Source organism: Leguminivora glycinivorella, chromosome 15 (genome assembly GCF_023078275.1).
Source record: "Leguminivora glycinivorella isolate SPB_JAAS2020 chromosome 15, LegGlyc_1.1, whole genome shotgun sequence".
Classification (NCBI taxonomy): domain Eukaryota; kingdom Metazoa; phylum Arthropoda; class Insecta; order Lepidoptera; family Tortricidae; genus Leguminivora; species Leguminivora glycinivorella.
Window position 1 is genome coordinate 20,215 of NC_062985.1, and position 18,217 is coordinate 38,431.

At 38.9% G+C, this 18,217-nt stretch overlaps 1 protein-coding gene across 2 annotated transcripts in view; it reads right to left on the minus strand.

Annotated features, from left to right (window-relative positions):
* LOC125233897 (microtubule-associated protein futsch) overlaps nucleotides 1–18,217 on the minus strand; it is a 290,060-nt gene that overhangs the window by 11,391 nt on the left and 260,452 nt on the right. For both annotated transcript variants that reach the window (XM_048140062.1, XM_048140063.1), the window contains 3 exons: nucleotides 10,888–11,046; nucleotides 4,179–4,360; nucleotides 520–691 (listed from right to left, as the gene is read on the minus strand). In XM_048140062.1, coding sequence (XP_047996019.1) covers nucleotides 520–691; nucleotides 4,179–4,360; nucleotides 10,888–11,046 — 513 coding nt within the window. The remainder of the gene's footprint in view (nucleotides 1–519; nucleotides 692–4,178; nucleotides 4,361–10,887; nucleotides 11,047–18,217) is intronic.

The window sequence follows — 18,217 nt, forward strand, 5'->3', positions numbered from 1 at the left end:
GGGCTTCGGTAGCACTGCTAAGCCTTTGGGCTATGTTGTAAGATTCTTCGTATATAAGGTCTTTTAGAGTGAGATCTATCTGGCGTTACATCTCCAACTGTGTGGGGCAAGTTAACAGAGGGTCCGGTGGAATCCCTCTTATAGGAGCTCTTTCAGAGTGAGGTCTAAGACCAGTCGTACCGTGTCCAACTTTGCGGTACAAGTTGATAGGGTCGGGGCTGCGGCAGCACTGCTGGGGCTTCAGATTGAGGTGTCGGAGGTCCACCATCATGTTCGAGCCTCTTTGTAGACCTTGAGGTCTAAAACTAGTCTTACCATGTCCAACTAGGGCTTCAGGTTATATTGTAAGATCATCACAGGTTTGTAGCAGATATTTAAGAGCGAGTCTTTCGTACCATGGCCAACTGTGGTACAAGAGGGGTCTTCGGTAGCACTGCTGGGATTGAAGTATTTGAACCATCTTGAAAGAGGTCTCTTATAGTTGGTGTCTAGTCAGTGACTGTGACTAGTCTAACGTACCGTGTCCAACTTTGTGGTACAAGTTGATGGGGTCAGGGCTTCGATAGCACTGCTGGGGCTTCAGATTGAGGTGTCGGAGGTCCGCCATCATGTCGGAGCCCTCTTGGAGGAGGGACACGAGGAGGGGGTCCGCGTCTTTGTCCCCGTCGGGGCTTGCGAGGGCGCGCCGCTCCTGCAACGTGAACATAGTGGTTTTATTTCACATATTTGGTACTTTAATCATTTGTATCCCTGTTACAACAATTTATTTTTACATATACAAACTAAATTTAGGATAGCAAAAACTATACAATTAAAACTATAACATTAAAACTAAAAAAAAAAAAACCTACCTATGAAAATACTCAACTACAAAAATAAAACTGTTATAAAAAGAAAACCCCGTCCAAAAGTTCTGCCTGCGGCATGGACCCCATGACACTGGCGGCGTACCCTCTTTGTATTGCAAGAGAATACTTGGTACTTACTTAATTCTTCACACACATGGAAGTGCAGTTATAGTTATATACGTTTTTGGTGTCTTTTAAAATACGGGATTTTTTTTGTGTGGTTATCTTAGCTGATCTTTATCAGTAGGCATTTTCTACATCACAACCATTACACCATATTCTCTTCGTATTTGGTCTTATTCTAAGATATCTAATTTTGTACAGAAGGACCTACAAAACTAAGAATAACATTGATAACGATAAAGATTTTATTTCATAGAAAGATGTGTAAAATGAAACCAATCAGAATACTTAACAGCAAAAATGCCAGAACACACAAACAATGTCTTTCATATTGCGGCTTATTTCAGGCATTTTCGCGAGAACAATCACCTAAAATATTTCCTCTAAGGTAGGCAAATTGTATGTTTTTCCTACTCAAAATCACGAGCCCTTTCGATCTAGGACAAAAAACAAGAGACAAAAAAATGGCGCCAAAATTTTCTATTGTTTTGCATATTTTCCACTTTGTAACCGCTGTAGGTACAAAGTGTTTGAAAAATGGTAACGAAGTGGAATAATTAAAGGGACGCTTTTTTATCTAGTAGGGTCGAAAGGGCTCGTGATTCTGAGTAGGAATTATATTAAATTTACCTATTTTCGAGAAAAAAGTTTTTGAATCTTTTATCGCGAAAATGCCTTTTCATTCCTCATCTTGTTCTATCATTTTCCATGTTCAAAGACAACTGACGAAAATTGACAAATGAAGAACACGCGACAAAAGCAGTATGGGGCAAATTCAAGATTGAATTACGAATGAGACGATCCAAGACTATGCCATTATTTTTTGGACATTGCGTGTTGGTAGAAAGCACTACAAGTTATTTTAAGGGAACAAAATAATATAATATAAACGTTTATTCCCACCGTTGATACATACGTACACTCAAATTTCACCACTTTTTACATCTCACATTTTTAAACTCAATTAGAAAAAACGAATAGTTAGCTAAGTTAAACACTAGGGACACCGTAGTACGTCGACTACATCTAACGATTAGTGCGTAATTAACGACATACCGCACGGAGTGTAAACTGATACTTTACACTTCAATGGATCTCACTCCGAACATAGTCTACCAGCACATAGATAAAATACTTCTTCGGGGTACAGTATCAAGTTGTAAGTAGCGGAATTGAATACTAAAACATTCTTTTTAAGGTAGTGAAATGTGACTGATTTCTTACATTTTTTTTTTTTTACTTTTTTATATTGATTTGGGAAACATACAGCGTTAAAGCGTTAGAAAAAGCGGACTATTTGCTGCTGTAGAACACATTACTAACCTGCCGTTTGACACTTGTCAAGTAATATAAAAAATGCCGTCCAATGCAAGTTAACATTTTTATTCGCTATCGTTCTTGCCAGTACTTCCAGCACGCACTTCGTATAACAAGATAAAGAAGACTAACTGCAGATTGCAATAATTAACAAATAAATACCCAGTGGTTAGACTAAAGTTTACTAACATTGACTTGCATAACTGTTACATTATAATAATATCAGATTTGATTTCACAAACAATAATATTTACCAACAACAGTTATAATTAAAATAAATAAAATATTGGGGACACCTTACACAGATCAACCTAGCCCCAAACTAAGCAAAGCTTGTACTATGGGTGTTAACCGACGATGTACAAGCTTATACATATAGGTAAACTAACTAACTAACTAACTATTGTGGCTCAGTGATCCAAAGTGAATCTTGGCCTCCGAAACGAGAGATCGCCACCTGTCCCGATCCTGCGCAGCCTCTTGCCAGTCTCTGACTTGAAGCCGACGCAGATCCTCCACCACACTGTCCTCCCAGCGGTACCTGGGTCGACCCGCCGGGCGGCCACCAGCCGGTCGACCCAAGAACGCTCTCTTGACAGCCCGATCGTCTCCCATTCTGAGTAAGTGACCGAACCAGCGAAGTCTGTGGGCTTTCGTTTCGCCGATGATATTGGGTTCGGCCACTAACTCCTCGATCTCAGCATTTTTCCGGACCCTCCAGGTGCCATCGTCTCTCTGAATAGGTCCCAGGATCTTGCGAAAAATCTTTCTCTCCGCTACCAGGAGCTGACTTTCTTCTTTCAGTGTTAGTGACCAGGCCTCACAACCATACATAAGGACAAAATAAAAAATAAAAAATATCGTGAATCACTCAAAACTACGAGAATAACAGGAGCATGTTTTATGGATTTGGCTCCCCGTAGCAGTCAACTTTGCTGCCCCATTGAGTGACGATATAGTACATTACAATTGCGGAAAGAAGGAATTTCGAAATGAGAGGCGATAAATTAAAACACGACCAAAGGGACCAAAAAGTGTTTTCAGGACAGATGGTGTTTTTTTACGCACTAGTGCGAGAAGTGGTTAATTTTTTGTCAGGTCGAAACTTCAGAAGGCCATCTAAAACGTCTTACGATACACTTGCGAAAAGGAAATTTGTAACTCCTGTCGATTTAAAACACTCTTCCGGTTGTGTTTCAATTTATCGCCAGTTGTTTCGAACTTCCTTTTTTTCGCACTTGTATCGTAATGTACCTACTATTAATTTTAAATCTTTTGCTTTGTTATCCAAACATGACTCGGGCCCTCTAGGTAAATACTCGATGACCATAATAACAATGATATTTTATGCCTATAGATGCGTTCCCATGTTCAGTAAGCAGGGTGCATTCGCGCGTGTAGCTCGGATCGAGTTGCGCACTTGATACCTGACATTGAGAGCGGTATGGCGCCTATTATCCGACTGCGAAGTGTAAGGTTTTGTGCTAAGTTTATAGCGATCCTAAAAACAAGGACAAAGGGTATTTGGGTGCCAGTGCGATATAGGTAATAAATTGTGTTTGAATTCTAACACTGACATTTTAGAACTAAGTAAATCAGTTTTAGACCCTGACGGCAATCAGAATTATCTTCAGGGCTATAGAAGAATCTGCTGGCTTTATCTGAAAAGTAGAACAACGATACCGTTTAGTCCAGACGACAAGACGCTCACTTCAAGGTTACAGAAGTGTTCAATCTGCACCCTGTGCCTGTGCCTTCCTGTGTAGCTCAGCTGCCATGCCTGCAGCGGAGCAGTTGTTCAGTCTGGTGAGCAGTTCCACATCCAAGCGGTTCAAAAGGTCAGCTTAGTACCATCAGAAACCTAGTTAGATTCAGGTTGGTGAGACTAACCTCAAGGTTACAGAAGAAGTGTCCGATCTGCGGGTATACAGACGCCTGTGCCTTCCTGCGCAGCACAGCCGCCATGCCAGCAGCGGAGCAGTTGTTCAGCCTGGTGAGCAGAACCGCGTCCAGACGGTCCAGGTGCCGGGCGAAGTCCCACCAGCACGCTTTGCGGGAGAACCCGCCGTCGACTGGAAAAAGATAAATTGGAATGAAAAAAGGAAATTAGGATATAATAACAATAGACTCGACATTACAGACTATAGTTAGTGTCGTCCATGATGATATGTCAAATATAACCTTAAATAACATATTATTACTATGATTATATTTTGACACAATCTAAAGATGGGCTCAAGATACAGTTCAAGAGAGTGCATGGGCTGTGGAGTCGTTAGTCACTTCTTGCAGTCATGGGTGAACGATATACTCGTAGAAGAATAATGGTGGAATAACTTATGGTTTGGTACCTTCTGCATTTTGTACAATTTTGTTGAACATGATTAAAGTGAATTTGTTTTTATCATGCAGAAATGTCTGCGAGCGATATTACATATTTTTAAATGAAAAGAAATGAGGGCGTGGCGCAGTTGGGAGCGAGATGGCCAGCGCAAGGACAGAGGTCGCAGGTTCGAGTCCTGCTGGAGGTGTGAATTTTTCCATTTTTCCTTCCATTAAAAAATATGATTAAAGTGACCTAACCATAATCATGGTAACCGTGCCGATACAAGGCATACCTACGCTTAATATTTTTTTGTTTAAAAAAACGCATCACGGCATTAACCAGAATGATAAATAGAAGAACTTAACCAGCATAATTTGTAATCTGATTTCCAGTCACGGGCCTACAAAGTAACCCTCCCCACAAAGCTAATAACCAAAGACAATCTTCCCTACCCGATCTAAATTTAAACACTACTGAATAACACCAAGACTAAATTAATTACAAAACGTCCCGAATCAATCGAAGTGGTCTACGATTATCCGAACCAACGCTCGCCGGACCGCAATTAATTGAGACTATTGAGAGGAGTGGATCAATTTTGGTTACTTGCCTTTCAAAAGGACTTATGTACATTTCTGGATAAGGAATTCCTATGTAAATACATCATTCATTCATCAAGTTTTGCAGACGATTTATGGTGTAATATTCGAGAAGCACCGACTTAGTCCACCCACATTTCGGCATTTTCGCGAAAAAAAATCAAAACCTTTTATTTCTAAAATAGGTAAACTGAATGTTTTTCCTACTCAAAATCACGAGATTCACGAGCCCTTTCGATTCTACTAGTTAAATAACCTCAAAATTAAAATTTTGAAAAAAAGCCCGACTGCGACATAGTTGACCGATTTTCATGAAACATGGCTAAGAACACTCCCGACTAACTCAGCTTTCAGACAAAAAAAAAACTAAATCTAAATCGCTTCATCCGTTCGAGAGCTACGATGCCACAGATAGACAGACAGACACGTCAAACTTAGAACACCCCTCCGTTTTTGCATCGGGGGTTAAAAAAGGCGTCCCAAATTTAATTTTTTCAATTTGTTATCATTTTTTAAAAACTTTGTACAGATATTACAAAGTGGACACTTGGACAGTATGCAAAATAATAGAAAATGTTGGGACCATTATTTTGTCTCTTGTTTTTTGTAATAGATCTAAAGGGCTTGTGATTCTGAGTAGGAAAAACATATTTACCTACCTTAGACAGTAGGTTCCAAACTTTTCACGAGATTACTGACGTCACTGACTTAAGCCTCCGCCACACGGACGCGTTTCGAGAGCGTCGGCGTCGCGTCAGCGGAGCGACACGCCGGCGTGACGCCCGCAGGCGGCCGGCGTGACGCCGGCAGGCGGCCGGTGTGACGCCGGCAGGCGGCCGGTGTGTCGCCCGCCGGACGCTGGCGGGAAGCGCGCGATGCGCGCGCAATCCGCTCATGATCTGAGCGATAGGGATAGCGATAGGGATAGCGATAGGGATAGCGATAGGGATAGCGATAGAGATAGCGATAGCGATAGCGATTGCGATAGCTATCGCTATCCCTATCGCTATCCCTATTTATCTTTTTCAACCCCTTCATCCCTTTTTTTCGAAATAAAAAGTAGCCTATGTTCTGTCTCAGGGTCTAAAGATTGTCTGTTCCAAATTTCATCAAAATCGGTTGCGTGGTTTAAGCGGGAAAGTGTAACAGACAGACAGACAGACAGACAGAGTTACTTTCGCATTTATAATATTAGTATGTACACTATTTAAAATGAACATAGCAAAAAATACGTATAGTATAAGTATAGTTACTTGTTGAATTCAGTTGGCGGTTCTTTTGTAATATATTTTTGTAATTTTTATTGGTTAGGTCGTATAAAATTGTGTGTCCCTTAACTAACTCGGTTAATCTTTCTACGTTCGAATTCATGATGCCGCAAATCCGTCCGATCGCAACGCGCGCTGTGTTGTGTGACTGCACAAGCGTTCCGAGGGCGGACCGCTCGCGATGCGCCGGCGCGACGCCGGCGGAGCGCTCTGCCAACGCGCAGAAACAGCGCGCGTTCAGCTCGCGTGCCGCTAAGCTGACGCAACGCTCTCGAAACGCGCCCGTGTGGCGGAGGCTTTAGACCATTTACACGTTACCATGCCGTGGCACCCGTCGAAAATTCTCTAACAGTGTATTGTTATTTCGGAGAGCTAGTCACATTTGACCAACTCTGAGGGCGAGCAATGTGTGCTTGCACCTCCTATATGTAATACACCTATTACCGTCCTATCTTCCATATCTCACCAAAAAGGTTACCATACCAATAATAACCGAATTAATTCGGTAACCTCAACAATCATCGAGTCGAATCATAGCAATCGGGATAATGTATCGAGCAAACAGTGCTGAAATCGTATTTACAGTTTCCAGATCACTGGCTGTTTGCGAATCATATTAAAATTGAGAGGTAACAGTAATGGCGGAAACAGTAGGGATGTTTGTTGACGAATTCATTTGGTTTATTTGAATTTGAATGTTTCTTTCATTTATTTATTTTATTAGTTTTTATTCAAATTTCCCCGAATACTCTGTTAAAGAAAGTACACTATTTATCTCTTTTCTTAGATTATATTATTTATTTATTTAACCAACTTACATTTACAGAGAATTCAGGCATGCAAGTTATGGATTAAAAACACTTAAAACTAACAATAAGCTTATAACTAAAATCAATTAATGTTCATAGATGTGGGAGTGGATATGGACTCGAGGTATTGGGCTGGCAGTAGCTAGGAAAATGTCAAGAGTGGGATTATGTAAAATTATAATAATATATGTTATTAATTCGGTTAAGTGCAACATATTGTATAGAGAATCTATTTCCTTCTCTTATAGTTTCTGAAGAGAAGACACCGACTCCTGGAGTGTTGCGCTTACAAGCTATACCTGAACATTGATATAAAACCTAGTCTTACTTACGCCATACTTCTCTTCAGAAACTATAAGAGAAGGAAATAGATTCTCTATACATTATATGTTGCACTTAACCGAATTAATAATATATTATAATTTTACATAATCCCACTCTTGACATTTTCCTAGCTACTGATGTTAATAAATAGATAAATAAACAGAAATATTGTTACTGCTGTTTTCATACACTGTGCAACCGTGAAAAATTAATTAGTTTTCTCGAAAAGTGGGTCAAACGTGACGGCGCCACGCGAGATAATCAGCTGTGTGATGAGCACATTTAATCATATTCCTTTAAACGTTGATTAATGCTTTAGTAAAATAAACTTTTTGATTGATTTCAACGTGGGGCCGGGTCATAATATAAAAATCCGGATCAAATCAACGTCGCAATTATCGGCAATTTACTTAACGCCGTGCCATGCCAAAAACTAAATCAGTTTATTCACAACCACAAATATCAGCGTAATTAAATTACTTTGCTGTGCGGCATGGCTCCATTGATATTATGTGAGATGTCACCATTGTCAAAAATGACGCAATGATACCCTGCCATAGATATAAGACAAGATGGCGTTGATCGCTTCAATAAGGATGCGTTCGAATTGCGATGGGGCTGTGTCGTGCGGCTGCGTTCGTGGTCTCACAAATGGTCTCGTCGGAAGATCAGCGCTGACCTCCGGGTCAGCATTATGCTGAGACGGGACCTTTTCGCAATAAACTTATTAATCCCTTGTACGTTTGTAGTTTTAGTAATACTGTTTTTTTGCATATTGTGTAGTTTTAAGTTTATTACGAATAAATATTTTGATTGATTGATTGAAAAATAAAACGATAAACGATAGCAAGAAATATAATGAAAACCAGGAATGTGTGTATTATCACATATCTGCGTGAATACTACTATAATATAAGTACAGGTTAATCTAAATAAAACACCTTTCAGTGACATTAACTTTGACATAAATCTCAACGCAGCCGCAAAAACTTAGGTCAGACATAAACCCAGCCATCGAGTTAATCACTGAGATGAGAAAAAAGATATATCACCGAAGGCAATATTCGCTGGCGGCGAGCCAAGTGGAGGCAAGGCCGTTTCGAGATCTGTGCTCGTGTGGTTGTTGATGGGGTTAACGCTGATTTTATGATTTAGAAGTAATTAAATAAAATACAAAATATATACTTTAGATGAATGTCAGAGGGCCTAGCTAACATGACAGCAGTTTGTCTTAATCAGCAGACAACAAAGAAGAAAATGAAAAACGAAGTTATTAGTCATTAAGCAAGTCCGGTTGATCCGAGATCTGTGCTCGTGTGGTTGATAATAAATGAGATTGTTAATGGGATAGACACATTATTTAGAGTAATATTTTATTAAACTACAAAAGAAAATGTTTTAATAGATTTTCAGAGGGCTTAGCTCGGATGACAGACGTTCATGTTAATAATAAGAAAACAAAGAAGAGAATGATGAAAAAGTTGAGGCAAGGCCGTTGGATCAGAGATATGTGATCAAGTGGTTGTCCATGGATGAGATTGTTTATGGGATAGACGCGGATTAAGTGAAGTTGTTTATTAATAAACTGCAAAAGAATATATTTAAAATAATTTCATTAACAGGTTAAAAATTTAATTTAATTCATTATGTTAATAATTTTAGAGGGAGGGAATTTTTTCGGATGAGAGATGTTCTAGTAAGTCATAAGAAAATAAAGAAGATAATATATGTAGATGGTGGAAAAGTGGAGGTAAGGAAGTTTGATCCGAGATCTGTGCTCGTGTGGTTGTTTATGGCTGTTGTTAATGGGATATAAACGATGATTTGATGATTTATTAGTGATTGAATAAACGACAAAATAATAGAATAAATTTTAAAATATTGCCAGGGGTCAGGGGGAGCAAGTTGAAGTATGAGCCGTTCGTGGAAACCAGGAAAGAACAAACAAGATAATGATGAAAAATGGAGGCAAGGCCGTTAGATTCGAAATCTGTGCTCATGTGGTTGTTGATGGATGAGATTGTTAATGGAATATAGACGCTGATTCAGGAATGATTTAATACTACAAAAGAATATAATTTTAATAGAACTTCAGAGGGCCTAGCTCATATAAGAAATGTTCGAGTAAGACATAAGAAAATAAAGAAAAGAATTTGACCAAGCGAAAAACAGGTAGGTAAGTATCAGAATAACATTACGCGTTTATCAACTCAATAAATTGAGTCAACATTCTCATTGGCGTGTTTCCAAGTCCCACAAATTGTTCTAATTCGAATCGAACTGCGAAAATCTCTAATGCCTACAAAAAAGGTTCGAGAATGTTCTCAATAACAATCAGTCTATTGGGGATACGGTCCATTTGTCCCGCTCACACCCATAAAGTGCGAGGGAGATCGTAAATCTCGAAATGGACGGCCCGAGGCAAAATGAAGCGGTCATTTGGTGTTCCCTAAAAGTTTGGTCGTTCGTGAAATCTCTGGTAATAGTTGTTTTATTCGATAGTAACGGCAATAAAAGACCTGATTCTTTTACAACTAACATAATATTTAGTACTTTTTATGTTCTGAAAATGATTTTGTAATTGCTATCCATAAAAATTTCATTATTCATTTACAACCCGAAATGCAGGTGACCAAAAGTTCCAAGCAAATACAAGACCACGAAGTTATCACACCCTATAGAAACTTTTATTATATCTGAACAAACTTGTTTTTTCCCTAAAACCATACCGTCAGCAGTCAATCTGTATTCCGTACGCATACACTCCTCTTTGCCAAATTGAGCAAATTTACTTAAGACAGCCTGTAAATCACCCTCCATACCATCAACAGATTCGTCCATGGACAATGGGCTATCTGTGAAAATATAGACTAGAAAAATAATCAGTCTCAGTGTTTTCCCGAAGTCCAGTAAAGTAAACCAAAATTCAACCGGTCGCACCGCAAACAATCCGGAGTTTAAATTCCGGATGTCAATTATTGTCAAAAACTTACCAAGCATGTTGGATTCGTTAACATCGAAGAGCTGTTCTGTTGTAGAATCACCCATCCCTTATTTACCCTTCGACGAATCAACATAACCCAAAGAGAACACGTACCTACAGAGCCAGGTGGCTGAAGCAAATGTTGCACACCATGTCTGAACTCTCTACTATAGGCTCGTTGGAGTAGAGATGGAGTATGGTGGATTAGGCGTCTATGCTGAATATCTCACTCACTAGGTCTTTACTGGATACGCATTATATGCTAGAGGTCTATTGATAATTTCACTCACCCAGCATATTGAAACCGTTGATCCCGAAGAGAGCAGCATCTCCCTGTCCACCAGGGAACACGTAGAGAGTCGGGTGGCTGAAGCGAATGTTGCCAACCACGTCGGAAGCCTCCAGCAGGCGCTCCAGGCTCGCCGGGGTGATGTAGGGCTCCAAGTATGCTGGAAAAGAAAACACAAATTAGTCATGGTAGAAGTCGGAAAAAACTTAGAAGGGTGAGCAGAACTAAAGAAAAAAACTTGGTAGGTCAAGATTCAGCTTCAGTTGATCCCAATTTTTATTTACAGAACTGCTCATTGTTTGTGTCGGATCTAAATTCTCTTGTCTGTCTTTCATTTTACAATCCCCCCTCACCCCGGAACCAAAAAGGCATACCACGTGATCCTGTGACCCTCCTGAATTCAAAGTTGGATCCTCCCTTGAGTGGAACTTATTAGAGTGATATTATGAGTAGGTTGAGCAGATATCTAATAACAGCTGGCCAGAGTTGAGTTCAGTAACTACATACATTATTACTGATAAAGGTAAAGTACAGTCAGCCAAATAAAATTCTAGGCCACTCTAGAACCACAGTATAATAAAGAGTACTATCGTACAGTATGGCCACTCCCGCTCCCCGCTGAAAGTGCCGCCCACCCCCTCTCAGTTACCTCACAGTTACCGCCTGTCAAAAACGCGAACAGTCGACCTGTCATATTTCACTCATACAAGCATGGTACGCGTTCACCTACGCGAGCTTAGACTGTGTGCTAGGAACGCGCCTCTTTCATATATTTGATCGCCAGTGTCCGAGGTGTGCTAGAACCCTGTCGTATTGACACCGTACTTCATTTGCTACAGAACGTCAGCTTGACTTTTAAGTGAAAGGGTTCTACGGTCTAGGATTCAGTTTGGTTGAATGTACCTAAGACATAAATTATTCCATGGAGCTAGGTACACTGCCACGTTAGTTTCGAGCTCTTGGGTAAAAAAAAACATAAACACTTCCCACTCTGGAAAGCTGCATGCTTCCGAATGAAATACTTTTTGCAGCCGCGAGGTAAAATGTTCAGCATAATGAGTACGGGTTGAGCGAGAAATTAAAAAACGTATTTTTAATAAAACGGCAGGTTTCTTTTGAAAATGTTCAGTTAAAAGATTTTATTGTATATTTCAATTAATTTAAACGCCAGCGAATACTGAGTAGCCGGGTAACGTTGAGGTTTTGAGCCTTTCGTCCAAAAATGCGCTGCGATTTGTTTTTTTTAAAACGAATATATTATTCCTCACTCACATACAGTGATTCCAGTAGTTTAAAAAAAATACAACATAACGTTGCAATACATGTTTGGTCGAATCAGAGAACTCGGCAATGGTCTTTAGTTTATTTTGAGACAACCTTGATATCTTTTAAATAAATAAATAATAAATACTACATGACATTTTAACAAATAAATATTTTTTAAATAAATAAATACGAGTAATAAATACTACATGACATTTTTACACATACTGAAACTGAATCCCACAGTAGCTCAAGAAGAAAATTTTGTTTTATACTACGTCGGTGGCAAACAAGCATACGGTCCACCTGATGAAAACGGTCACCGTAACCTATGTACGCCCGCAACTCAAGGAGTGTCACGTGCGCGTTGCCAACCCATTACAAACTTGTACACTCCCTTTCGCTGTAAATAAAGTGTGTTTCAGAACGATATTCACTAATTAAGTGTGAATTGGGCTAAAATATACTATTAAAGTAAGCAATTTTAGTAAACCTAGTTTAATTGGGACGAAACAGTGTTCGCTCCAGAATTTTCTGCCCTAATAACTCGATACGTAAGACGATGACGTGGCATTTAAACGAGAACTTTATTAATGTCGGTTTAAAGTTGAGCTAGACGGTGGGAACTTGTAATTTAATTTATACACTTGAAGGCACAGCTTATAATAATGAGGTAAACAGGTCAAGTTATTATAAAAATAGACTACGAGGAATTTGGACTTTTTTTATTCTAATATTGCCTATACTAATAGAAGCGCTAGTGGCTTAGGTGTAGGAGCGTGCGACTTTTAATTCGAAGGTCGCGGGTACGAACCTCGGCTCGAATCAATGTGCGAAATTTCATTTAATATTTGCCAAATCTTGGGATTACTTGTCAAATTGGACCCCAGGCTCCTATGAGCCGTAGGAAATGACGGGATAATGAATACAGACATGGATATTATTACAGATAAAGAGATGAACACTGAAAGTATTTATAATTCATTATAATTACTAAGCATTATTATTCGAGTAATAATGTAATTCTTAAATCAATTGTTTGAATATTCAAGGTGCAACGCAAGTCTCGGTCAACTTCTCTTTGAAAAGGCTCCGCAAGCACAAGCTACTTGAATGGCCAACTTGCGGCTTAGTTACTGAATAACGAAGTTCATTGAAGCATGCTCTAACTTGGACTTTGTAAAATGTTTGATAAAGGACAGGATTTGTCCATTCAAGAAGTTTATTTTCTTGTATGTTTTGATTTTTAGAAGGCGGCTGGATTGTTTTGGTATTTCGAGATATTTCAAACAGCTGGACTGATTTCAGATAGGTACCTATCATTATTTTATTTAAAAGGTCATATCGTCACTACTTTAAAAAAAACTTGTATCTTCGTCTGTCAATGAAAAGAAAATTGTAGTAAGTATGTATGGAATGCATATAGACTTACCGCGTTTTAACTTTGAGAAGCAGCGTGAGATACGAGATTTTTTCAAAGTAGTGACGATATCTCATTCATATTCTAGTTTAGAGTTTTTGATAACAATATAAGATCTTGAAGAAAATGAGAATCAAAACAGCTTATAGGCCTGTATGGTCCTAGCGTACTTACAACAGTTTTTGCAAAAATCGTGAATCGTCTTGTTGACTTCAAGATGATGGAACAGCCTAGCGACTTCTTCGCACAACTTAGGGCCAGTTGCATCAACCACATTTGACAGACACATCATCGTCACGCGGCAGAGGTCTATGGAACTTCTCATCCAATAAAATTTAGCGAACGTTTTGATGGGTACAGAAGGTTTGGTGCAACCGACCCTTAATCAGAGAATTGGTGCCGGTATCATGGGTTAATCACGCTTCAAGGGTATACACCGTGTTTTTATTGAATTCCGTTAACTTCGGCATATATTTAGGTCCATTATACGAAACAGAATGGCAAAGTTAGATTTGTTAAATTAGTATTTTTTTCTAAAAAAACCATACACCTGCGATAGATGTTAACTTCGATTGCTGTTGAGAAACGGGCTTTACAATTAACTCACACTAAGTAAGTGTCAAAACTATGTCATGTCAATCGCATATCAAACACACAGAGCCCGTTTCTTAACAGCAATTGATGTAACATCTATCGCAGGTGTATGGGATTTTTCAAAAAAAGTTACGAAATAAAAAAAAACTAACCATGCTATTCTGTTTCCTATAATGGACGTAACTATATGCCGAAGTTAACGGAATTAAATAGAAACACGGTGTATTTTAAAGTTAGATATACCTCCTACGCTTCGTCTTATAACACGTAGAACAACAAATTACGTTTCATTTCGACCCACTAAACATTCATAATACCTCCTAAATTAGCAACATCGTTGAAATGATAAGAAAATCCCTTGTACCAGTAAATTAAACACGCCTAACTCATACGACACAGGCCCATTCTAACTTACACTGATATCATTCATCATCATAAATAGATAATCTGCTGAGCCGCGGTCCTGGGTTCGAATCCTGGTAAGGGCATTTATTTGTGTGATGAGCACAGATATTTGTTCCTGAGTCATGGATGTTTTCTATGTATATTATAAGTATGTATTTATCTATTTAAGTATGTATATCGTCGCTTAGCACCCATAGTACAAGCTTTGCTTAGTTTGGGGCTAAGTTGATCTATGTAAGGTGTCCCCAATATTTATTTATTTATTATTTATTTATTAATTTGTGATGTGTTGATTTTTTCTTACTTTGATGTGTTTATTTGTTACTCAGTGCTTTGGTTTTTACTGTCATACAGTGTAACGTATTTGAAATAAAAAGAAATAAATAATAAATCATCATCATTTCAGCCATTAATCGCCCACTGCTGAGCATAGGCCTCCCTTCGTGTACGCAACTTATCCCGGTCCTGGGCTAATCTCGTCCAGAAGTGCCCCGCAGTTTTTCAAATGTCGTCCACCCAACGAGCCAACGGATGCCAAGCGCTTCTTACATCCGATAGCGGCCACCATTCGGTCAACATTTTGGTCCACCTGCCACTTAGGACATCTGAAGGATGTCATTTGGATGTGCATTTTGTGCTTGTTCGTGCCGTTACATACCATTCACACTATAACTAGTGTAGCTACAGTGATATACATCAGAGAACTATTATTTAGGGAACTTTTTAACGTTTGACAAAGTTATTGTAAGAGTTAAGTGTATTTTGTCTTAATTAGCAATCTCCATTTCTATATTTTTATTAACCGTCGCCTCATATCTCTCAAAAAGGACGGTTATCAAGTCGTCTGTATGTTTTTTTATTTTTTATGTTTGTTCCTCGATATCTCCGTCGTTACTGGACCGATTTTGAAAAAAAAATTTTTGATTGAATGTATATGCATACAGATTGGTACCATTTTTCTCAGAACCCAGTTCTGATGATGGTATCCTGGAAAAATCGAGGGAACTCCTCGAATCTGAAAGGCATACATATGGTGATTTTTGTGTTTTTAAAGGAACAGCATGCATTTAGGTACGGAACAGTGACATTTGGTGCAGTGGAATTGCTGATGATGGTCAGAACCGAACTCCTCAAATCTGAACGGCACGCTTATAGTGACTTTGATATTTTTATAAGAACAGCATGCACTTTCATCCAGAACAGTGACATTTGGTGCAGTGGAACTGCTGATGATGGCCAGAACCAAACTCCTCAAATCTGAACGGCACGCTTATAGCGACTTTGCCATTTTTATAAGAACAGCATGCGCTTACGTCTAGAACAGTGACATTTGGTACAGTGGAACTGCTGATAATGGTCAAAACCGAACTCCTCAAATCTGAACGGCACGCTTATAGTGACTTTGGTATTTTTATAAGAACAGCATGCACTTACGTCCAGAACAGTGATATTTGGTGCAGTGGAACTGCTGATGATAGTCAGAACCGAACTCCTCAAATCTGAACGGCACACTCATAGTGACTTTGGTATTTTTGTAAGAAAAGCATGCATTTAAGTTCAGAACAGTGACATTTATTTAGTTATGTTTGTTAAGCATATTGAGTTTTCAAGTCAAAGTTTGTCACGCTTCGGTTTCTTATAATATAATCGGATTCATGAGGAATTGAGGAAACTCCTCAAACCTTAACGTTATACGTATATTCATTTGTGTTGCCATCTAACAATTAAAGCATTAAAAGCAGTTTTAAAAAATACTTACACATTTCTACATAATCCAACATTAGCAAGTAGCTTTCACCAGAACCCGAAAGGCGACGGTTTTTTTTCTTAAAGATTATTGTTCAATCTTGCACTGCCTGTCAGCTTTTGTTTCTGTTCCGTTTTTCCAGCTACCCTAAGGTCAGCTTTTTAGCGATAAGACCGCCTGTTGTTATCTAGTTATACTCTCACTCAATATTCTGTATAATTTTACATGCAAAATGGTGCAATAATAGTTATTTTTTTATACAAGGGGGCAAAGTTGTATTTAAAGCAAAGCGAGTGGTTCGAGAATAGAATCCTGAACTTGCGAGTTTTTTAACATACGAGAAGTAAAATACATTTGCACCCGAGTGTAACACAAAACTTTCCCCTCACTATAGCGAGGAAAATACAACGCAAAAAATGCGTTTATCACTGCTTCCAGTAGTTCCACAGGTGGTAAATCATCTTTATTACTAGATTCACCTACTTTTATCAATTTTAAAGCAGTTAATTTGACTTTATTCAAGATCAAATTACTTTACCCACTAGTGGATAAAATGCGTTTTTACCCGCTGGTATTAAAGGAAAAAACACGTGTTTCCGAGCTAGTGAGGGGAAAAGAATATTTACGTACTTACTTAGCAATAAATAAAAAAAAAACCGGCCAAGAGCGTGTCGGGCCACGCTCAGTGTAGGGTTCCGTAGTTTTCCGTATTTTTCTCAAAAACTACTGAACCTATCAAGTTCAAATCAATTTTCCTAGAAAGTCTTTATAGAGTTCTACTTTTGTGATTTTTTTCATATTTTTTAAACATATGGTTCAAAAGTTAGAGGGGGGGGGGACGCACTTTTTTTCCTTTAGGAGCAATTATTATAATATAGCGGCTAGCCACGGGTAGCTAATGAGCGTCCCGCGTTGGATTTGACCTTCCCGCAGGCCGCGGCAGAGTTCGTTCGTTCTGATGTCGGTGTACATTTGAATCGGCCTGTACCTATATGTGAACAATTTAATGGCAAGTCTGGCAACACCGAAAATTCCTCACACGTTATGCATAAATACATGTTAAACGGTAAATTACGCACTTGCCGCCTGCGGGGTGGAAGTTTATGACCACTTTAGGAGTTTAATCTTCTCATTAACGCTGTGGTTTGGTATTTTAAGTATAATTTTAGCGCCATTTTTAGAGGTCTAGTGCTGTCGGAGATATATTTGACGTTCATTTAGACGATACAGGAGGGGTCAATTCTCCATACAAACGCTCTCGACTATTTCCTCCTTGGTTTTTGAAGATAGAGCAATGATTTTTTCAACACAGATTATTATTATTTTTATCTGTGTCGGACCGTTTTGATTTTGTTGATATTTTTATTTTTAAATACGCTAGAGCCAACGAAAACTTTCCAAAACTCATTTTCATTATGGCGCAAAAAAAGATGTGATATTCAAGATTGGTAACAATTAGCCAAAAAACTAAACGGTCCGACACAGACTATTTCATTGTTATTCAGATTCTCAAATTTCGTTCCGATTGATTAAGTTTTAAAGGAGGAAACAGTCAGGAGCGGAACCTCGATTTTACTAAGAGTTGTTCTTAATGGTCAATTTTTTTTTGATAAATCTAGATAATAACACTAGTATATGTATACAAACACGCCTGTATCCCATAAATGGGTAGGCAGAACACATGAAACTACTAAAGCTTCAGTGCCCCTGGCAAATAAGGGGTTGTAGAAAACGAAACTGTGACATTGCAGTGACAGGTTGCCAGCCTCTCGCCTACGCCACAATTTAACCCATATCCCATAGTCGCCTTCTACGACAGCCACGGGAAGAAAGGGGGTGGTGAAATTCTTAACCCGTCACCACACAGGCACTGTTAAGGTGTTTATATTTAACTTTATGGGA